Source organism: Mustelus asterias, chromosome 2 (assembly GCF_964213995.1).
Source record: "Mustelus asterias chromosome 2, sMusAst1.hap1.1, whole genome shotgun sequence".
Taxonomy (NCBI): Eukaryota; Metazoa; Chordata; class Chondrichthyes; order Carcharhiniformes; family Triakidae; genus Mustelus; species Mustelus asterias.
Genome location: NC_135802.1, coordinates 87,404,354 through 87,427,004, shown reverse-complemented (window position 1 = coordinate 87,427,004; position 22,651 = coordinate 87,404,354). Strand labels below are relative to the sequence as shown.

General features: G+C 45.3%; 1 protein-coding gene across 2 annotated transcripts in view; it reads left to right on the top strand.

Annotated features, from left to right (window-relative positions):
• Positions 1 to 22,651, top strand: part of etv1 (ETS variant transcription factor 1) — a 160,069-nt gene that overhangs the window by 26,518 nt on the left and 110,900 nt on the right. For both annotated transcript variants that reach the window (XM_078228081.1, XM_078228070.1), the window contains exon 6: positions 20,316 to 20,445. In XM_078228081.1, coding sequence (XP_078084207.1) covers positions 20,316 to 20,445 — 130 coding nt within the window. The remainder of the gene's footprint in view (positions 1 to 20,315; positions 20,446 to 22,651) is intronic.

The following is a 22,651-nucleotide window of genomic DNA, read 5'->3' as shown; positions in this document are numbered from 1 at the left end:
ACAAGAGAGGATCTAACCATCACCCCTTGACATTCAATGGCATTACCATCGCTGAATCGCCCACTATCAACCATTGACCAGAAACTGAACTGGACCAGCTATATAAATGCTGTGGCTATAAGAGCAGCTGAGAGCCTGTGAATTCTGCTGTGTGTAACTCACCTTCTGACTCTCCAAAGGCTGCCCACTGAGGCACAAGTGAGAAATTTGATGGAATACTTCCACTTGCTTGAGTTTGTGTAGCTGCAACAGCACTCAGGAAGTTTGACACCATCCAGGACAAAGCAGCCCGCTTAATTGGCATCCCATCAGCAACCCTTCAACATTTAGTCCCACCACCTCTGAAGCACTATGGCAGCAGTTTGCACCATCAGGATGCACCGCAGTACCTTACCAGAGCTCCTTCACCAACACCTTCCAAACCTGCAACTTTTACCATCTTGGAGGACAAGAGCAGCAATGCATTGGAACAGCACCATCTGGAGGTTCCCCTCCAAGCCGTTCACCATCCTGACTTGGATACATATTGCCATTTCTTTGGCACTGATTAAAGATCCTCAATCTCCCTTCCTAACATCACGGTGGGTGTGCCCACAACACATGAACTGCAGCGGTTCAAGAAGGCAGCTCCCCATCACTATCTTGAGGGTAATTAGTAATGGGCAATAAATGCTGGCCTAGCCAGCAATGCCTGCATCCCATGAATGAATAAAACAAATTGAACATTTATGTTTTTGCATATTTATCTCTTTAACTATGACCACAATCACTGCCCAAAGTCAGTGGACCTTTGACTGGTATGTCAAATTTTCTGTCCTGCCTATGACGATTCCTGCCATGGGTGGGACTAGAAAATCCTGGTCTATATGTGTATTTGTTAAATAAAATACTGAAGGACAGTAGTGACTGGCATTCTGCACACTTCAGTATGTGAAGTGAAATTGTGAATGAAATCCTGCCCAGTTCTTAAATGTTCTATTTTTGGTGTATCCCTTTCGATTCTTTGCTGAGGCTGTTGTTAATGAGTGGAATATAATATTCCTATTTTTATAAATCTGTATTATTGGTCTTTGGATTATAAAGGAAATGCTTCCATACTTCATTGATCAATAAATGCCATTGCAATGCACTTAGTGCTATCTGTGAAGCTGATCCAGTGTAAGCAGATCTTTAGCTGACTCCTGATTTAACAAACATTCTGCACAGTCTTTGCTCTCGGCATTATCTCCACAGGAGAGCTGGCCTAACATGATATAAACTTGGTTCAAACCCATTTTAGATTTGTGTCTTTAGTAGAACTATCTCTCACTCTCAACGTTTCCGCACTTCACGGTGCGTAGGTCAGACTTCTGTCTGTTTCTGTAGCTAATTATTCTTGGAACAGGTCACTCACTAGTCTGTCACCAGGGGCCTGTAGCTTCAAGGGCACTACACCACATCAAGCATAGCCACCCTGCACTCACACAGACAAATTAAGGGGCAATTTAGCATTGCCTATTCACCTAACCTGCCTGTCTTTGGACTGTGGGAGTAAACTGGAGCACCTGGCAAAAACCCACACTCACATCGGGAGAACGTTCAAACTTCTCAAAGACAAACCCAGGCCAGAATTGAACTAGGGTCCCTGACACTGCGAGGCAGTGGTGCTAAACCACTGCACCACCATGCCGCCCTTCTTCAGTAGAACTGGATTACGTTATATCTTGAACTTCTAACTATTCTGCTTGGCAACTAGGCTGTTCAGTGGTTTTGAAATAAGATTTTATTTAGTTCCTTTTATTCCCTTTCCCGTCCCACTGCACCATTCACCAGTTCCTCAGCATAAAGGACAGGCCAGTATCATTCTCGGGCTTGTCTCAAGAAGCTGGTCACCAGTGGTATTGCTCTTTAAATATTCTTTGTGAGTTCCTTGTTGTGCTAACTTCTTCCAAGTTTCGGAATTCAACACAAACCTGCCTCCTTCCAGACCATGATTATTTCATCTTTTTTGAATTGCTATTTCTTATTCTGTTTTGAATAAGAAAACCTTCAAGGAAGCCAACCGAATTACTTAGATCAACATGCTGAGAAATGGGGCTCTTTGCACTGGAAAGCCTCATGGTTTGAAAAATCCTTCCTTTCTGCTAAGTTAGGGGTTCATGACTGCAATCCATGTTCCAATAGTTTACTGTGAATTCACTGTCAAGAAACAATTAGTTATAGAATAAATTGGGAAAGGTAGATAATGATATTGGGTCCTGGAGGTATTTGTGCTACTGATATAGGATTGTGCGCGGAGACATCAGTACTAACTATGGAATCACTAAAACAGACATGATAACGACAATAAGTGTTTTGTTTTCATTCTCCCATTTACTTTCCATTTCTTTTCCTTTCACAGGCATTTTGTTTCTTGGTCATGGTGCTGGTGCCTATTTTTAATGTTTCAACACTTGTTAATCCTCACCAATATTTCAGACTTAGTTGCCCATGCGTGGTTGATGATTTGCTGGGCCTGTGGGAAGCCAGCCGGAGTGGCAAAGCTGAGGGCCCACTTATTCTGACTGGCCTGGTCAGTTAGGAAGTGCACCAGAGTCTGGGCCCTGCCAGATATGTAGATCAATTGATATAGACGCCACAGAGTAGAAATAGCCTCCTAGAGAACATCTCCAAAGTAGGGAGAAAACATAGTCAGAACAAGTCCTGTGAATAAAAGACATTTACTGAGAGAAGGAAGCAACTCTTTGTATTTAAAGCATTTCTTGCCTGTCAATTGCTCAACGCCCTCACCTTTTGCTGCCCTCTCGTCTTGCCTTCCACAGTGAGTTCCGGGAAGCCTGGGAACCCATGTGCATAAGGTTAAGTCAAAATTCAGAGTCAAAGCAGCAGAAAGCGAGCAGTTTTCATATTTAACCCTCAGGATGTGGACTTGTTCCTGACATGCCGGCAATTTCAGTTTTTTTAACCTGCTATCCACTCACAAACATACCAACCTCGTTGGGTTAAAATTTTCCCCATGGTTTTCATCCTGCATTGTTCTCAAAATGGATAAACCAGAAATACTGGATAGGAAGTGGAGTAGGTTCACACCAACTGAATAGGAATGCTTTTCTACATTAGTTGAGTGTAGAAGGAACTTTGCACTGCATTCGATTAAGCACTATATCTACTTAGCTCTTTATCCTAACGTGCATGAAAAGCATAGAACATAGAACATTACAGCACAGAACAGGCCCTTCGGCCCACGATGTTGTGCCGACCTTCATCTGAAACCAAGATCAAGCTATCCCACTCCCTATCATCCTGGTGTGCTCCATGTGCCTATCCAATAACCGCTTAAATGTTCCTAAAGTGTCTGACTCCACTATCACTGCAGGCAGTCCATTCCACACCCCAACCACTCTCTGCGTGAAGAACCTACCTCTGATATCCTTCCTATATCTCCCACCATGAACCCTATAGTTATGCCCCCTTGTAATAGCTCCATCCACCCGAGGAAATAGTCTTTGAACGTTCACTCGATCTATCCCCTTCATCATTTTATAAACCTCTATTAAGTCTCCCCTCAATCTCCTCCGCTCCAGAGAGAACAGCCCCAGCTCCCTCAACCTTTCCTCATAAGACTGACACTCCAAACCAGGCAGCATCCTGGTAAATCTCCTCTGCACTCTTTCCAGCGCTTCCACATCCTTCTTATAGTGAGGTGACCAGAACTGCACGCAATATTCCAAATGCGGTCTCACCAAGGTCCTGTACAGTTGCAGCATAACCCCACGGCTCTTAAACTCCAACCCCCTGTTAATAAAAGCTAACACACTATATGCCTTCTTCACAGCTCTATCCACTTGAGTGGCAACCTTTAGAGATCTGTGGATATGGACCCCAAGATCTCTCTGTTCCTCCACAGTCTTCAGAACCCTACCTTTGACCCTGTAATCCACATTTAAATTAGTCCTACCAAAATGAATCACCTCACATTTATCAGGGTTAAACTCCATTTGCCATTTTTCAGCCCAGCTTTGCATCCTATCTATGTCTCTTTGCAGCCTACAACAGCCCTCCACCTCATCCACTACTCCACCAATCTTGGTGTCATCAGCAAATTTACTGATCCACCCTTCAGCCCCCTCCTCTAAGTCATTAATAAAAATCACAAAGAGCAGAGGACCAAGCACCGATCCCTGCGGCACTCCACTAGCAACCTGCCTCCAGTCCGAAAATTTTCCATCCACCACCACCCTCTGTCTTCGATCAGATAGCCAGTTACCTATCCAATCGGCCAACTTTCCCTCTATCCCACACCTCCTTACTTGCATCATAAGCCGACCATGGGGGACCTTATCAAACGCCTTACTAAAATCCATGTATATGACATCAACCGCCCTACCTTCATCAACACACTTAGTTACCTCCTCAAAAAATTCTATCAAATTTGTGAGGCACGATTTACCCTTCACAAATCCGTGCTGACTATCCCGGATTAATCCGCATCTTTCTAAATGGTCGTAAATCCCATCCCTAAGGACCTTTTCCATCAATTTACCAACCACCGAAGTCAGACTAACCGGTCTATAATTACCAGGGTCATTTCTATTCCCTTTCTTAAACAGACGAACAACATTCGCCACTCTCCAGTCCTCTGGCACCATCCCCGTGGACAGCGAGGACCCAAAGATCAAAGCCAAAGGCTCTGCAATCTCATCCCTCGCCTCCCAAAGAATCCTAGGATACATTTCATCAGGCTCAGGGGACTTATCGACCTTCAGTTTATTCAAAACTGCCAATACATCCTCCCTCCGAACATCTATTTCCTCCAGCCTATTAGCCTGTAACACCTTCTCTTCCTGAAAAACATGGCCCCTCTCCTTGGTGAACACTGAAGAAAAGTATTCATTCATCACCTCGCCTATCTCTACTGATTCCATACACAAGTTCCCACCACTGTCCTTGACCGGCCCTAACCTCACCCTGGTCATTCTTTTATTCCTCACATAAGAGTAAAAAGCCTTGGGGTTTTCCTTGATCCGACCCGCCAAGGACTTCTCATGTCCCCTCCTAGCTCTCCTCAACCCCTTTTTCAGCTCATTCCTTGCTAACTTGTAACCCTCAATCGAGCCATCTGAACCTTGTTTCCTCATCCCTACATAAGCTTCCCTCTTCCTTTTCACAAGACATTCCACCTCTTTTGTGAACCACGGTTCCCTCACTCGGCCATTTCCTCCCTGCCTGACAGGGACATACCTATCAAGGACACCCAGTATTTGTTCCTTGAAAAAGTTCCACTTTTCATCAGTGCCTTTCCCTGACAGTTTCTGTTCCCATCTTATGCCCCCTAATTCTTGCCTAATCGCATCATAATTACCTCTCCCCCAATTGTAAGCCTTGCCCTGCCGTCCGGCCCTATCCCTCTCCATTGCAATAACAAAAGACACCGAATTGTGGTCACTATCTCCAAAGTTCTCTCCCACAACCAAATCTAACACTTGGCCCGGTTCATTTCCCAGTACCAAATCCAATGTGGCCTCACCCCTTGTCGGCCTATCCACATATTGTGTCAGGAAACCCTCCTGCACACACTGCACAAAAAGTGCCCCATCCAAACTATTCGACCTACAAAGGTTCCAATCAATATTTGGAAAGTTAAAGTCCCCCATGACAACTACCCTGTGACCCCCACACGTATCCATAATCTGCTTTGCAATTTCTTCCTCCACATCTCTATTACTATTTGGGGGCCTATAGTAAACTCCTAGCAACGTGACCGCTCCTTTCCTGTTTCTAACTGCAGCCCATATTACCTCAGTGTGCATATCCCCCTCAAAGTGCTTTTCCGCAGCCGTTAAACTATCCTTGATTAACAGTGCTACTCCTCCACCTCTTTTACCAGCTTCCCTACACTTACTGAAACATCTATACCCCGGAACGTCCAACAACCATTCCTGTCCTTGTTCTACCCACGTCTCCGTAATGGCCACAACATCGTAGTCCCAAGTAGCAATCCACGCCCCAAGTTCATCCACCTTGTTCCGGATGCTCCTTGCATTGAAGTAGACACACTTCAACCCATCTTCCTGTCTACCGGTACCCACCCTTGACCTTGATACCTTCCCCAATATCTCACCACCCTCAACACTGACTTCCGGACTACAACTCCTTTTCCCACTCCCCTGACAAATTAGTTTAAATCCCCCTGAAGAGCCGTAGCAAATTTCCCTCCCAGGATATTGGTGCCCCTCTGGTTCAGGTGCACCCCGTCCTGTTTGTAGAGGTCCCACCTTCCCCAGAACGTGTTCCAATTATCCACGTATCTGAAACCCTCCCTCCTGCACCATCCCTGCAACCACATGTTTAAGTGCACTCTCTCCCTGTTCCTCAACTCGCTATCACGTGGCACCGGTAGCGTACCAGAGATGACCACATGTTTTGTCTTTGCTCTCAGCTTCCAGCCCAGCTCCCGAAATTCCTGTTTTAAATCCCCATCCCTTCTCTTACCTATGTCGTTGGTACCAATGTGTACCACGACTTGTGACTGTTTCCCCTCCCCCTTAAGAATCCGGAAAACACGGTCCGAGACGTCACGGACCCTGCCATCCGCTAGGCAACAAACCATCCTCGAGTCTCTTTTGCTGCCACAGAACCTCCTATCTATCCCTCTAACTAATGAGTCCCCAATAACTATTGCCCTCCCGCTCTCCTCCTTACCCTCCTGAGCCACAGGGACGGACTCAGTGCCGGAGATCCTCTCACTGCAGCTCACCACTGGTATGTCGTCCCCCTCAACCGTATCCAAAGCGGAATACTTATTGCTAAGGGGAACGACCACAGGGGATCCCTGCACCGACTGCTTCTTCCCAGCCCCTCTCACCGTCACCCATCTATTTTCATTCCTCGGAGTAACTGTATCCCTGAAGCTTCTGTCTATGGCCATCTCTGCATCCCTAATGATCCTAAGTTCCTCCAACTCCAGCTCCAGTTCCCTTACACGGTTTTGGAGGAGCTGCAGATGGATGCACTTCTCACAGGTATAATCAGCAGGGACACTGACGTCGTCCCTCACCTCGAACATAGTGCAAGAGGAACATTGCACTGCCTTCACACCCATCCCCTCTAGATACCTTGCCAGTACCAGGTAGAAACAGCAAAAAATGAATTAACTCACCCCTGCTCGCCCTTTCTGCCTAAGCCCTGTGAGCCAAAGCCCTACAGCTTTCACTCTGCCTCCTGCTCACTCAAGCCCTGTGAGCCAAAGCCCTACAGCTTTCACTCTGCCTCCTGCTCACTCAAGCCCTGTGAGCCAAAGCCCTACAGCTTTCACTCTGCCTCCTGCTCACTCAAGCCCTGTGAGCCAAAGCCCTACAGCTTTCACTCTGCCTCCTGCTCACTCAAGCCCTGTGAGCCAAAGCCCTACAGCTTTCACTCTGCCTCCTGCTCACTCAAGCCCTGTGAGCCAAAGCCCTACAGCTTTCACTCTGCCTCCTGCTCACTCAAGCCCTGTGAGCCAAAGCCCTACAGCTTTCACTCTGCCTCCTGCTCACTCAAGCCCTGTGAGCCAAAGCCCTACAGCTTTCACTCTGCCTCCTGCTCACTCTGCTGCCCGCTAACGACGCTGCCCGCTCAAAAGTGCGGCCTACTTTTAAACCCTCCAAAAACCTTCCCAGACTCCTGCTGGGCCCACTTCCTGTTTTAAAAAAAACCTCCGATATTTTTACACAAATTTAACTTAAAATAAATAAATAAATGTAGTGAACAAACCAACTGCCTTCTCCTCAGCCTGGTCCTGTGGAACAATGAGGCTGAAAACTGCAAGTTAAGCACTTTTAAACCCTCCAAAAAAAGCAGAAAAAAACAAATGGCTTGTTCTTCACCATGCAGCAAATGTCATTTTAAGGAAACATTAAGGAAAAAAATCATAAACCGAAAATCCTTTTAACAATATATGTAATGTACGTGAAAGAAAATTGGGCCAAATCTTCCGGTATCTAGACTGTCAAAGTCACAGCTTATGTTGGGAGAGGCACATCAGGACTCTGCAGAAGTTCTGAAGGGCACATGTGTGCTGAGATTGCCCAGGAAGGTTGAACATCCAATGGGTTGAATACTACTGCCTGGACGTCTGCGTATGTCTCAGATGGATCACATGCTCTTTGGCGAGTTGGCGCAGACTCAATGGGCTGAATAGCCTGCTTCCACACTATAGGGATTCTGTGGTTTCTATAAGATTAATTTATATGCTTTATTACTAGGTGGCTTACCCTATGTCAGTCTGTTGTTTGATTCCATCAGACTAATTACCAGGGAGAGTTAAACCCTCTCCCCATCCATCACTTTGCCTCAAGTCATCTTTCAGCTTATCTCATGCTGGGTACCACTTGTTAACTCCTGCCAGACACAAGTCTTGATAAGAAGGCACAATATTCCATCCTGGTGACTCAGGAATGTCAATATAGAAGTGTGTACCAGGAAACCTGGACATGAGACCCCGAGAGCACTATATTCCTTGGCTATTATCTTTGTTTACTACTTTCCCAGGCTGCTAAAAACTGTTTTTTTTTTCAGAGGGAGAGCGGGAAGGAGAGAAACCTTTTGCCAGAGCCCCACAATTCTATGTCTGCTGATTATATAAGATTGTTTCCTGCAAGATGCATTGCAGCAACTCAGCAAGGTCTCTTCAGAAGTACTTTCCAAATCTGTGACCTTTACCACCTAAAAGATCAAGGGTAGCAGATGCAGGGAATCCCACAACCTGCAAGTTCCCCTCCAAGGCACCCATCATCCTGACTTAGAAATATATTGCCGTTCCTTTACTGTCATTGGGTCAAAATTCTGGAACAGTCACGCTAACAGCACTGTGGGTGTGCCTACACCACATATACAGCTGTAGTTCAAGAAATGGCTCACCTCCACTGAGCAATCAGGGATGGACAGCGCCGGTTACATCCCATAAAAGAATGAAGAAAGTGAGACAAAAGTCAGTTGAAGCAGACAATAACATTACTAATGGATTGAGTCAAAGTTCAATTATGATCAATAGTTTAGAAAAGTGAGTCATTCATCTGATCAATACAAACTCTAAGCAATAGTCCTCACTTCTGTAGTGTAATGATGTCGACAAAGATGACATTTGTATGGGATATTATCTCCCTCTCCAGCATGTGAATGCATTTTACATTGAATATAAAGTCAATATTTAGATTTTTTAAAAGTACTTTATTAGCATTTAATATTCTTGGTTCTTTATTTTCAAGTTTTGGTCTGAGAAAAATCCAAAGAAGGAGTAGCACAGTGGTTAGCACTGCTGCCTCACAGCACCAGGGACCCGGGTTCGATTCCTGGCTTGGTCACTGTGTGGAGTTTGCACGTTCTCCCTGTGTCTGCATGAGTTTCCACCGGGCGCTCCGGTTTCCTCCACAGTCCAAAGATGTGCGGTTTAGGGGGACTAGCTAGGATAAATGCATGGGATTATGAGGATATGGCCGGTGTAGGATTGTGTCGGTGCAGACTCAATGGGCAGAATGGTCTCCTTCTGAACTGTAGGATTCTATGATTCTATTCTATGAAGGGAAATAAAACTTTCAATGTGCAAATCAAATGTTGCAGCAAATTCAATAAGACCATGGTTAGTTTATTCACTTTTGAGCCCTGAGCCCCTAATTACTGTGAGCCTCATACCTATCAGAGTGAGGGAGAAATACTGGTTAAAATCAGTCCCATTGTGTTCAGCCTCTGTCAGTGTCTCTCTTAAGAATACCATGATCCAGAACCTAAGAGAATAACTCTGGTTTCCAAGGAGTGCTCCTTTAAGTTTTGCCTTCTCCTTCAAATAAACACAGAAGGCTTGCCCCATAGGGGAATGCCATGGGGATGGGGGCGTATGGGGTGGGGCCTGATGGGGGTGGAGCCTAGGGGGAATAATTAGCTACAGTGGGGAAGGAGGCGATAGGCTGCTTGGTCCTGAGTTGCTGGTTATTGACCACTTGAACAAACGTGAAGTGGAAGTCCATCAGGCTCATGAACATCTCTTGCATTGTATCTGGAGACCTGATGGCAACAAAGCCTTATCAGTAGCATTTTAAACTTTGCCGCATGAAATAATTTTACTGTGTTTTTATTTTAAGATTTCCTTTGCATTTGAGAAAGTGAAGAAAATGTCTGCTGTGGCGGACAAAGTGCCCGCTTGAATCATCGCTATATATTGACTCATACTGTGAGGTGGAGGTATAAAGATTCAAGATGAAGATGACCTTGATTGTTGCTAACAATGTCTTCCCTGCTATAGACTACCTGCTATAGGCCACATTATAGCAGGTTGTGTTTTTCAATCTCCCTGGTGAACCTCAGCCTTCAAAAGCAGTTTTCTTTAAATGTTCCTAGCTAGGGGTATGCCAGAATATCCATGCATGGTTACCTTGGTAATGATGGAAGCCAGCAATGCCAATGGTGTGAACATAGTTCTGTGATAAACATGCCTTATTTCTACAGCAATTACTTGTACAATATCACAAGGTACTGTACAGAAGGAAACAAAAAGGAAAGGCTGCCAAGCCTGATTGGGAGAGTTTAATGGGTTGCGTGAAAGCTATGTTTGAAGAGCTTTGAAATAAGTCTTTTCAAGCTGCAAAGTGAAGTAGAGGGGTGGGAGGCTTAGGGAAAGAGTTTCAGTGTAGGGCTGAGACAAATAAATGTCTGATCCTAATGATGGTGCAAAGGGACTGGTAATACACAGTAGGCCAGAGTCAGAGTACAGCTAAGCACAGGAGTGTGCTTAAGGTCACAGGAGGTTACAAAGTAATGGAGGATAAATGCATTTGGGATTTTGCATTCAGCACAGGGGACAGGGAGTTAGTTCAGGAGTGTGATACAGAAGCAAGGCCTCATGCAATACTTTTCTGCCTCCAGAAACTCAAGCAGAGAGGGACATAAATCCTTTACAGAAATATTGTTCAAGCAATCAAAACTATCTCAATTTCCCCTTTATGAAGTCACTTTCCAGAAGGCAAGGGCATATCTAACATTTTATGCTGACCATATGTGGGCATTGCAAGAAATCATTACAAAAAGTGGTGTTGTTGAGTTAGACTTCATTCAAATTTGAATATACTCCCCTATTAAAATGAGCAGAATTTTAACTGCCAAGGGGAGGTGCACTCGCAGAGGGGCAAGGGTTGAGGCCCAGAAAAGTGGCATCGGTTTGGGAAGCCATCTGCTTCCAGGGTTAACCCGAGAAAGTTTGTAATTGTGCAGCAGTAATCAGGTAAGTAATGAAAATACTCCAAGAGATGATTATCTCAGGATTTAACCCAGAATTCTGGATTTGACAGTCAGCAAAAAGCTCCCACATGCAGTGTGGAACTTGTCAGGGTCCACAAGGTGAGAGCACCGTGCGGTATGATTCTTCAGTGAAACAAACAGGCTGGGAAGCCTTGAAGCAGTGAAACCGAATAGCTGCAGCCCTGCCAGACTGAGAGCCGTGCTGCAATTTTGTTTCCTGAGGGAATGCTCTTATTGCTTGATAGATTATTTTCCATTTCTTGGAACTCACACCTGTCTTGCACTTCACTCATCTTGAGCTGGACTTACCTGTTGCCAACTTTCACAATGGCATGGGAACAGTGTAAGACACTACACCTCTGATGAGGAACAAGAGGAGCAGCAGCAGGAGCAACACTAGCAAGGCAAATCTCCGCTCCTCTCAGCTACATGGCATTCCATCGGGCAGTGAGGATAGACATAGAGTTCAGCCCAAAGAAGGTAAGACCCCCAGCACAGGGTCCACGGACAGAGGATCAGCACTCTTGACAGCAGCACCAGTACCTCAGGGATCTCAACCTCTTGGAACAAAGACCTCCTCCCTAGTACGCCAGGTTGGCTTGCTTTGCCAGTGGCTGTCACGGTTTCTATCACTAGAGGGCCACCCGCCTTGGTTCTCTGCCTACCCCTTGAGGTTGAATGTTCTCTTTTTCAACAAGAGGGCTGCAAGTGTGAGAAATGGAGGCCACGATTCTCCCATCCTGCTGTGCTAATTTCTTTAGCGCAGCTGGCCGGGAGATTCTCGCGTCGGTCGATTTGCGGGGTTTGTGCGAGCGTTCACGCTCCGCTTGCGTCCCCCAGCACCAGATTTCCAGTGGCGTCTGCTCCACACCGGAAATCGATGGGGAGGTGAAAAGACCATTTACATGGTCATTTTAGTATAATTTAAATATGATTAGCGGGCCCAGGACTGAAGTCTCTGGGCCCGCTAGGATCTCCCCCGCACCAGAGTATTTCACTCCACCGGGGAGTACAGTAACTCCTTACTTTCGGGGAGCTAGAGGCCCAACCCTGCTGGAGTGAGGAGGGGGGCATTCGGGGCACCCCAGAGCGGTGGATGGCGGGGTGGTGCTCTCTGGGCATTGGCACCCTTGCAGTGCCAGCCTGTTCCCCCTGGCACTGCCCCAGGGGCAAAGTGTCAATGCCCCGGGGGCAAATTGGCACTGCCCATTGGGCGTGGGACAGTGTCAAGGGAACGAGGTATCGGGGGGGGGGGGGGGGGGGGGTGGCATGGCCTGTTGGGGCTCCTGTGGCTTCCTTGGCCACCTCCATCTACATCTGCTTTGACTCAGAGACTGGCCTTTTCCTCCCATCCTTGGCAAACATCACCTCGTTGTAGTCCTCCATCTCTCACAATAGAATCTCCGGGGAAGAGAGAGATGTGGCGAGTGTAGATTGGGTGGGGTGCTCATGAGCAGCCTACTCTGCTCCTTTCCATTCCTCTGATTGCTGAAGCCTTGGGAATGAATGGACAGTTCAGCCAGTCTGAACCCTGCTGGGGTCCCTTGAGTTAGAATTTCTTTTTTTGACAGAGTTAACAAGACATCCCTCCCATCCGCTTTGATTAGCTGGCAAATCCGATGTGGGGTGCTAACACCATGGCTAACGAAAAGCCCTGACAAAACAAATTGGGTTTCTAACCCACTACCATCCTCCCTGCTACGTGTTGGTCTGCTAAAATAAAATTCCACCCAATGTTCTTGCACATTCCACATCATTCCTGGCCTACAAGGCAGGCCAGAAGTTTGATCATTCAGTGATGATCCATGAAATGGATCCCAAGCTCAAGTTCCTGGTCCTGCATCCTTATTCCTATTGATAGGAAATTCTATCCCCGTGGTTTACAAAAACTATCCGATGTCCAATAACATGGCAGCCTTGTTTTAGAAGATTCAAACTTATTTTCTAAAGTGTCATGGAAGTCATGTCAGAACTTTAATTGAGCAGTTTTCATAAGCTTGTCATATTGAAATTATGGTTTGTTTGAAGAAAATGTACAAATTAACAAAAATATGCGAGTGTGTCAGCGTGACGATTAAATGCGGCAGATTAATCACACCAAAGGTGATGGAGATGCTAACTATTTCAATGTTATTCCTCCTCCTACAATGTGAAGAAAGCCGTAACAATTTGATAAAGCCTGAGACGGTTCACTGACTTCTATTTTAAATCTCGTAAGGGAGGTACAAATTTTAAATAGTGAGTTAGCAGTTATCATGAAGAATACATGTCTGGTCTTTTCATGAGGCTGACACTGACAATGTTGCAAATAGTGGACTTGATGTATTATTTAGTCCCAAAGGAGTGTAAATGGTGACTGGAATCCTGACCTTTTTTCCTGAACTGACTTCATCTTGACTTTTCATCAGCCAGCCCAGATTTGTATCTTTTGTGACAATTCACTATTTTGAACTCCCATATCCCTGATAAAACATTTATGAAAACACCAAGCCCTAATCCTTGCTGTTTGTAATACTATTTCACGTTTATCCGTGAACATATTTTATGTCCTGTTCGGCTGTAAATAGATTGTTATTTGCTTTCATTTGAAGTGGTGGGGAGGTTTTCTTGGATGTCACCACCATACAAAGAAAGAGTCTACAATTTTCTCCTTTTGCATGCACTGCTGCCCCACAGCGCCCGGGACCTGGCTTCGATTCCCGGCTTGGGTCACTGCCTGTGCAGAGTCTGCAGTTCTCCCCGTGTGTGCGTGGGTTTCCTCCAGGTGCTCTGGTTGCCTCCAACAGTCCAAAAGACGTGCTGCTTAGGTGCATTGGCCATACTAAATTCTCCCTCAGTGTTTCCGAACAGGCGCCGGAGTGTGGCGACTAGGAGATTTTCACGGTAACTTCCTTGCATTGTTAATGTAAGCCTACTTGTGACATGAAGAAATAAACTTTAATGCAAACTATTATATGTTGCATTAGCAGTAGCACAGCTTGAAGACACAACTGTATTATCGTGAAACCCAAGCCAAGAGTGTGAAGGAATGTTTATCAACTTCCTCACAGTAAACCATTATTAATCTGAACAAACGCACAAAATAAAGCCTTGGAAAAAATGTTAGGGAAAAGGTATGAAATATTTCTATATATGGACAGGTTTTGTGAATCTTGCCATCATAAATGCAAGAAAAATCATGATCTTTTCTGAATCTCCCAGATCATAAATTATGTTTACTGGCTCCTTAAGGGCTCTCCAGTGTAATAAAAATGGACACAGCTGCAAATTTGCTAACAGTCACTATCATTTGGCTATTTTTTTAAATGAATGTTTAGGTTGTGATTTTCTTCTGAACAATATGTGACAAAACCTGTTGTAGATGAATGAAGATCATACAAATTTACATTTTGTGCGCAACATTTATTTGGAGTCTTAGTTCTCATAGCAAAGGCACGATAGTGGAGTCCTATTCATGCACAATTGCTGCAAGCCTAGAATTATTTTTTGTGTACAAAGCACTGTACATTTTAGTTGATCATTAGTTCAAGTGCGGAGATGGACAAAATGGTAGCAGATGGAATACTAGTCAAATATTTGATCAGTGCCATATATATAGCATGACTAATGGCTGACTTGCAACGAACTTGCATTTCCCTCCGTTTAAAGAGACACGGTCAATTGAATTGTCAGGGTTTTTTGCTTTTTATCTTCTTGATGTTTTCTATTTGCCTTTTTTAATATACTTGTATAATTCCTTCTACGCTGAGTTGATAATGTGGAACGTGGACCACTTGGTTGGCTCTGCTTTTCAGACCAGGAGGCCATTTCTGGCATCTGATGGTGTTCTTGATGACAATGGGAAAATTCTTGATGAACTGGCATACACATGGGATCCATGTGTAGGTTATCATTGACTTGTTCACTAAAGATTTGTTTGTGGGAAGCTCGCCCACCATTTCTCCACTCAGGGCTGTTTAGTATATTTAAGGTAGAGATGTAAGGGAAATGCGGATAATGCAGAAAGATGCAGCTGAGGTAGAAGATCAATCTTGATCTCATTGAATGACAGAGCAGGCTTAAAGGGCCAAATGGCCAAAAGATTAATTGATAGAGGGATTAATGGTTACAAGTGGGAGGTAGGTCACTTAATGTCTACCAGTTTTATTTCTTGAATTCAGACTAGAAGTGAGTTTTCAAACTGGGAATGAGAGAAAAACAAGTGATCGGCAATAGAAAGAAAAATGATTTCTGGCCTCTTGGACATCCCCATTTTTAATCACTCCACCATTGGTGGTTGTGCCTTCATTTGTCTTAGGAGCTCTGCTCTGCAGTTTGCTCTATACACCTCTCTACCTCACCATCCGCCATTCAGAAACTGCTTGAAACCTACTTCTTTGTCCAAACTTTTAGTCATCTGCTTACATGGCTTGTGTCAAATGTTCCTTTGCAATGCAAAGTGAACCGGTGAAGTAGTTCAGAACTTTTTATGACATTGAAGGTGTGATATAAATATAAATTGTTGTTGCTTCTATGCTGGCTAAGCAGCCTAAGGATTTGCCTCTTTGGTTTAATTTCCTCATTAAGCTGAGCACCTGTCTCGTAATGAATGGGAAGAGGGTCAAAATCTCAACCTTGACAGCAAGGCAAATTGCATTTCACTTACCACATGGGGAAGAATGGCTATCATGTTTACCTAATCTTTCTGAATGACTTTTTTTGTTGTTCTTGCATTAGGTCTGCACGGTTACAGAAATTAACTACTAGAAACTCTCTATTTTTATCCTTGAAATTGATGAAATAATGTATCATGGTTTTATCTATGGTAATAAGCTATGTATAATATTCAGCTCTTTAAGTGAGAAACAGAGTGGAATTGGTGACTTTTCTATGGTCTTATCTGAATAGTCCCATTTGCTGATGAGCTACCTCTGCCTCCACTGGCTCTGAAATACAGGCTGAAGTGCAAGTTGATTCATATTTGGATATGGACGCTGTTACATTTGTCCAGCTAAATCAATTCGGTCTTTGTGGGTGACCATGCTGCTCATAACACACAATGGAGAAACATCCACTGCTGCCTCACAGCGGTCTGGTTCGATTCCCAGCTTGAGTCACTGTCTGTGCAGAGTCTGCACATTCTCCCCGTGTCTGCATGAGTTTCCTCCGGGTACTCTGGTTTCCTTCCAGTCTGAAAGACCGTGTTGCTTAGGTGCATTGGCTATGCTAAATTCTCCCTCAGTGTACCCGAACAGGTGTCGGAGTTTGGCAACTAGGGGATTTTCATAGTAACTCCATTGTAGTGTTGATGCAAACTTACTTGTGACAATAATAAATAAACTTAAAAAACATAATGAAGAAACATCCGATCCTGAGGGAACCTTGGGACATTTTATTTGGTTAAAGGTACTGTATAAATGCTGGTTACTGTTTAAACTCAATCTGAGTGGTGTATCTGGGCGAGGACAGTGTGTTGGGGGGGGCGGGGGGGGTGAGGGGGCTTTGGGGGCTGGTGAAAAACAGAGTTCCAATCTCCAATATGACACTCATTCTTTGACTTACTGTAAACAGCCACTAAGCCATAATATGGTCCCTGGAGATCCAGGCAGGGTGAAACCTGCAAAGCAGCGCAGACAGTTATAGTCTAGCAGCATTCAGCTAGTGTAATTTAATTAGCGTTGATCGTGCCTCCAGATGATTGTGATTTGATCAGGAATAATTTAGTACTTAACAGCCTCTTACGTGCACTGAGTACATGTGGGAAGGTAAAATAAGTTGCATAAATTAATGTGCCGCATTCATGTGTGTTTGTGCGTGTTAGCAATGCCTGCCAGTGCTGTACTACTTAATGTCACCTCCAGGAAGGCAGTTATTTTAACTCCGAAAGGATGGTGCAACAAGCATGTTTGCTTTTGTTTTTTTTTGTGTACAGTATCCAGTAGCTCTCGCATCATTGGAGAACACTACCAGTGATTAGACTATTTATCTACCTGTCATACAGTCTCAGCAGCTCTAAGTCATACTGTGCATTCATTGTTAAATGGCGTTACTAAAATGCCCCACTGAGTTCTGGGCTTGTCTAACTGAATATATTGATATACATCTGAGGAAAGAAGGGAACAACAACATGCTTTTACATAGTGCCTCCTGTGTAAAAGAAAAAAAAGTCTCAAGATACTTTTCTGAGGTTTAAAAGGGAAAACAAATAGGTACAGAGTGAAGAAGGGGATTTTGGGAGGAGTTATCAAGCATTTGGTCAAAGATATAGGTTTGCTATGGATCTTAAAGGACAAGTGGGGAAGCAGATAGATTTAGGGAGACAATTCTAGAGCGTGGAGCCGAGCTGGGCTGAAGATAGGGCCGCCAATGGTGCAACAAATAGTGAAGGGATGTGCAAAATGTCTAAGGAATGGAGAGTTTGGAGGGGCGGTTACTGGTAGGGTTGGAAGAGGTTGCCGAGGTAGACGGGTAAAGCATGAAGGAATTTAAAACAAGAATGGAAAATAAAAATTTGGTAGAGGATTTGAGACCAATGTAGGACAGTGAGGATAGGGCGATGAGTGAATGCAATTTGGTGAAGAACAGGATAGGAAGAGTTGAGTTTTGGAGGAGCTGAAGCATAAGGAGGAAGAAGAATAACAGACTCGATAGGAAAGCTTTGGAATAATTGAATCTGGAGGTTAAAATGGCATCAATAAAATCCCAGTGACACAAGATAAGGGTGAAGTTAGGTGATATTACTGAGGTGGGGGTGAGTGCGGGAGATGTTACTGAGGTGGGGGTGAGTGCGGGAATGTTGCTGAAATGGGGGTGAGTGCAGGAGATGTTACTGAAGTGGGGGTGAGTGCGGGCGATGTTACTGAGGCGGGGGTGAGTGTGAACGATGTTACTGAGGCGGGGGTGAGTGTGAACGATGTTACTGAGGTGGGGGTGAGTGCGGGAGATGTTACTGAGGTGGGGGTGAGTGCGGGAGATGTTACTGAGGTGGGGGTGAGTGCGGGAGATGTTACTGAGGTGGGGGCGAGTGCGGGAGATGTTACTGAGCTGAGCGTGAGTGCGGGAGATGTTACTGAGGTGAGAGTGAGTGTGAGCAATGTTACTGAGGTGGGGGTGAGTGCGGGAGATGTTACTGAGGTGGGGGCGAGTGCGAGAGATGTTACTGAGGTGAGAGTGAGTGCGGGAGATGTTACTGAGGTGAGAGTGAGTGTGGGAGATGTTACTGAGATGAGAGTGAGTGTGGGAGATGTTACTGAGGTGAGGGTGAGTGTGGGAGATGTTCCTGAGGTGAGAGTGAGTGTGGGAGATGTTACTGAGGTGAGAGTGAGTGTGGGAGATGTTACTGAGGTGGGGGTGAGTGTGGGAGATGTTCCTGAGGTGGGGGTGAGTGCGGGAGATGTTACTGAGGTGAGAGTGAGTGTGGGAGATGTTACTGAGGTGGCGGCGAGTGCGAGAGATGTTACTGAGGTGAGAGTGAGTGCGGGAGATGTTACTGAGGTGAGAATGAGTGTGGGAGATGTTACTGAAGTGAGAGTGAGTGCGGGCAATGTTACTGAGGTGAGAGTGAGTGCGGGAGATGTTACTTAGATGGGGGTGAGTGTGGGAGATGTTACTGAGGTGGGGGTGAGTGTGGGAGATGTTACTGAGGTGGGGGTGAGTGTGAGCGATGTTACTGAGCTGAGCGTGAGTGTGGGAGATGTTACTGAGGTGGGGGCGAGTGCGGGAGATGTTACTTAGATGGGGGTGAGTGTGGGAGATGTTACTGAGGTGGGGGTGAGTGTGAGCGATGTTACTGAGATGGGGGTGAGTGCGGGCGATGTTACTGAGCTGAGCGTGAGTGTGGGAGATGTTCCTGAGGTGGGGGTGAGTGCGGGCGATGTTACTGAGCTGAGCGTGAGTGTGGGAGATGTTACTGAGGTGGGGGCGAGTGCGGGAGATGTTACTGAGGTGGGGGCGAGTGTGGGAGATGTTACTGAGCTGAGCGTGAGTGCGGGCGATGTTACTGAGGTGGGGGTTAAGTGCGAGAGATATTACTGAGGTGGGAATGAAGGTGGCAAACCTCCGACAGTTAGAGTACATTCCCTCCTCAAACCTTTTAGCTTGATGCTTATTCTGAGACTCATAACTGGTTCTCTCCCCATATTTCGTTTCATGCCAAAATTTTTAGACATTTAGGGAAGCTGCTGTAAGTTTTCACACACACCTTGCTGTTGGGGTATCTGAGGAAGGCTATTGCCACCAGCCAGACCAATGCTCTCTCGCTCAAAATCTTGAACATTGTACATTTGAACTGAACAATTTCTTTGGCTTCTGTAGTGAGTGTTTGTATATCATTTAATTCTCAATGTGAAAGCAATGATCTCTGTCTTTGGCAACAATAAAGAACTTCCTTTCTGTGTAAAAGTACATAGTAGTAATTAAAATGTGTGTACATGAGAAATGACATCAGATTCTGTGACATGAATTAAGTTCTTTATATTACATTGTTGCATATGAGAGATGACAAACTGCGAAGACTTGTATGAGTGGTTTCTTAGTCCAACAAAGATAAAAGGCACATTCAAGCTAAATCATCTGTTTAACTGGACTGTTATTAATTCCAAATACAAATACTTTGCTTGTTGTGCAGTAATGATCAAAACATCATGACTATTTAAGTAATGCACTCTAAATGTTTTGCAGTGAAGCATTTGGCAGCCGTTCTTTCTCCAGAAATATAAATCTGAGTGGAATGAACTCTTTTATTTTGTACAGTAACTGTTTAAATTTGTATCATTGTGAACATTTGATTGCCTAGCTCTTCATTGGTGTTCTGCCTCAAATGAGTGAGTGACTATATTTAGCCATTTGCCTAATGTATATCATCACTGGCTTATCCACATCCAGTTAGGTCTCTATTTGAAACACTGGCAATGGGATCCAAACAAATCAAACAGTGATGGGCAACAGCACCTTGAAGTGGCCAATATCAAAGGACTGGTGATGGCTGATGGGAGGGGGGAAAGATCCTCTCTCTCTCTTAGATCTCTTTGGAACTTGTTAAGATCTGACGGGCACTCCTTTTCACACTGTCACTTTTTCTCTCATTTCAGTGGCTTTTCATGGCCTCCCTTTAAAAATCAAGAAGGAGCCGCAGAGTCCCTGTTCTGAACTGAGCACTGCCTGCAGCCATGAGCAACCTTTCAAGTTCAGTTATGGGGAAAAGTGCCTGTATAATGTCAGGTAAGATAGTCCATTAGCAATCTCTGGTGAATCTACTGGTATTCCCAGCTGTTATGTGTGACTTTCCTTTACTGTAAGCTTAAGGTGCTGCTTGCAGTAACAGAAACTATTCCTTGTTATTATGCACTTGAATGTAGATTTTTTTTTTGTTTGGGCGTTCCCCTGTTCTCTCCATTTTTATCCCAATATCTTCATTGCTTCTATCTGCTATAAGGCGGCTTGATAGGTGGCTTGTTGTGTGCTATGGTCGTCTGAATTTAGAAAACATTGTTCAGCCAGGTTTATGTTGCCAGTTTCATACCGTAGACTGAATATGTCAATTTCCTGGCTACTTTGCTGGGATGTGGAGATGCAGGCGTTGGACTGGGGTAAACACAGTAAGGAGTCTAACAACACCAGGTTAATGTCCAACAGGTTTATTTGGTAGCAAATGCCACTAGCTTTCGGAGCGCTGCTCCTTCAACAGGTGAGTGGGAGATCTGCTCATAAACAGCAAACAGGGCATATAAAGACACAAACTCAATTTACAGAATAATGAATAATGATTGGAATGCGAGTCTTTACAGCTAATCAAATCTTAAAGGTACAGACAATGTGAGTGGAGAGAGCATTAGCACAAGTTAAAGAGATGTGTATTGCCTCCAGACAGGACAGCCAGTGAGACTTTGCAAGTCCAGGCAAGTTATGGGGATTACAGATAGTGTGACATGAACCCAAAATCCCGGTTGAGGCCGTCCTCATGTGTGCGGAACCTGGCTATCAGTCTCTGCTCAGCGACTCTGCGCTGTCGTGTGTCATGAAGACCGCCTTGGAGAACGCTTACCCGAATATCAGAGGCCGAGTGCCTGTGACCGCTGGAGTGCTCCCCAACAGGAAGAGAACAGTCTTGCCTGGTGATTGTCGAGCGGTGTTCATTCATCCGTTGTCGTAGCATCTGCATGGTTTCCCCAATGTACCATGCCTCGGGACATCCTTTCCTGCAGCGTATCAGGTAGACAATGTTGGCCGAGTTGCAAGAGTATGTACCGTGTACCTGGTGGATGGTGTTCTCACGTGAGATGACGGCATCCGTGTCGATGATCCGGCACGTCTTGCAGAGGTTGCTGTGGCAGGGTTGTGTGGTGTCGCGGTCACTGTTCTCCTGAAGGCTGGGTAGTTTGCTGCGGACAATGGTCTGTTTGAGGTTGTGCGGTTGTTTGAAGGCAAGAAGTGGGGGTGTGGGGATGGCCTTGGCGAGATGGTCATCCTCATCAAGGACAAACATCTCGCCAAGGCCATCCCCACACCCCCACTTCTTGCCTTCAAACAACCGCACAACCTCAATCAGACCATTGTCCGCAGCAAACTACCCAGCCTTCAGGAGAACAGTGACCACGGCACCACACAACCCTGCCACAGCAACCGCTGCAAGACGTGCAGGATCATCGACACGGATACCGTCATCTCACGTGAGAACACCATCCACCAGGTACACGGTACATACTCTTGCAACTCGGCCAACATTGTCTACCTGATACGCTGCAGGAAAGGATGTCCCGAGGCATGGTACATTGGGGAAACCATGCAGACGCTACGACAACGGATGAATGAACACCACTCGACAATCACCAGGCAAGACTGTTCTCTTCCTGTTGGGGAGCACTTCAGTGGTCACGGGCATTCGGCCTCTGATATTCGGGTAAGCATTCTCCAAGGTGGCCTTCACGACACACGACAGCGCAGAGTCGCTGAGCAGAGACTGATAGCCAGGTTCCGCACACATGAGGACGGCCTCAACCGGGATCTTGGGTTCATGTCACACTATCTGTAACCCCCACAATTTGCCTGGACTTGCAAAGTCTCACTGGCAGTCCTGTCTGGAGACAATACACATCTCTTTAACCTGTGCTAATGCTCTCTCCACTCACATTGTCTGTACCTTTAAGACTGGATTAGCTGTAAAGACTCGCATTCCATTCATTATTCTGTAAATTGAGTTTGTGTCTTTATATGCCCTGTTTGCTGTTTATGAGCAGATCTCCCACTCATCTGACGAAGGAGCAGTGCTCCGAAAGCTAGTGGCGTTTGCTACCAAATAAACCTGTTGGACTTTAACCTGGTGTTGTTAGACTCCTTACTTTGCTGGGCACATACCCAGCCGGTTAATTTGATTAAAAGTTCATGAACTGAAGGTGGTCTGTAGGTTTTGTGTTATATCCATGGATTT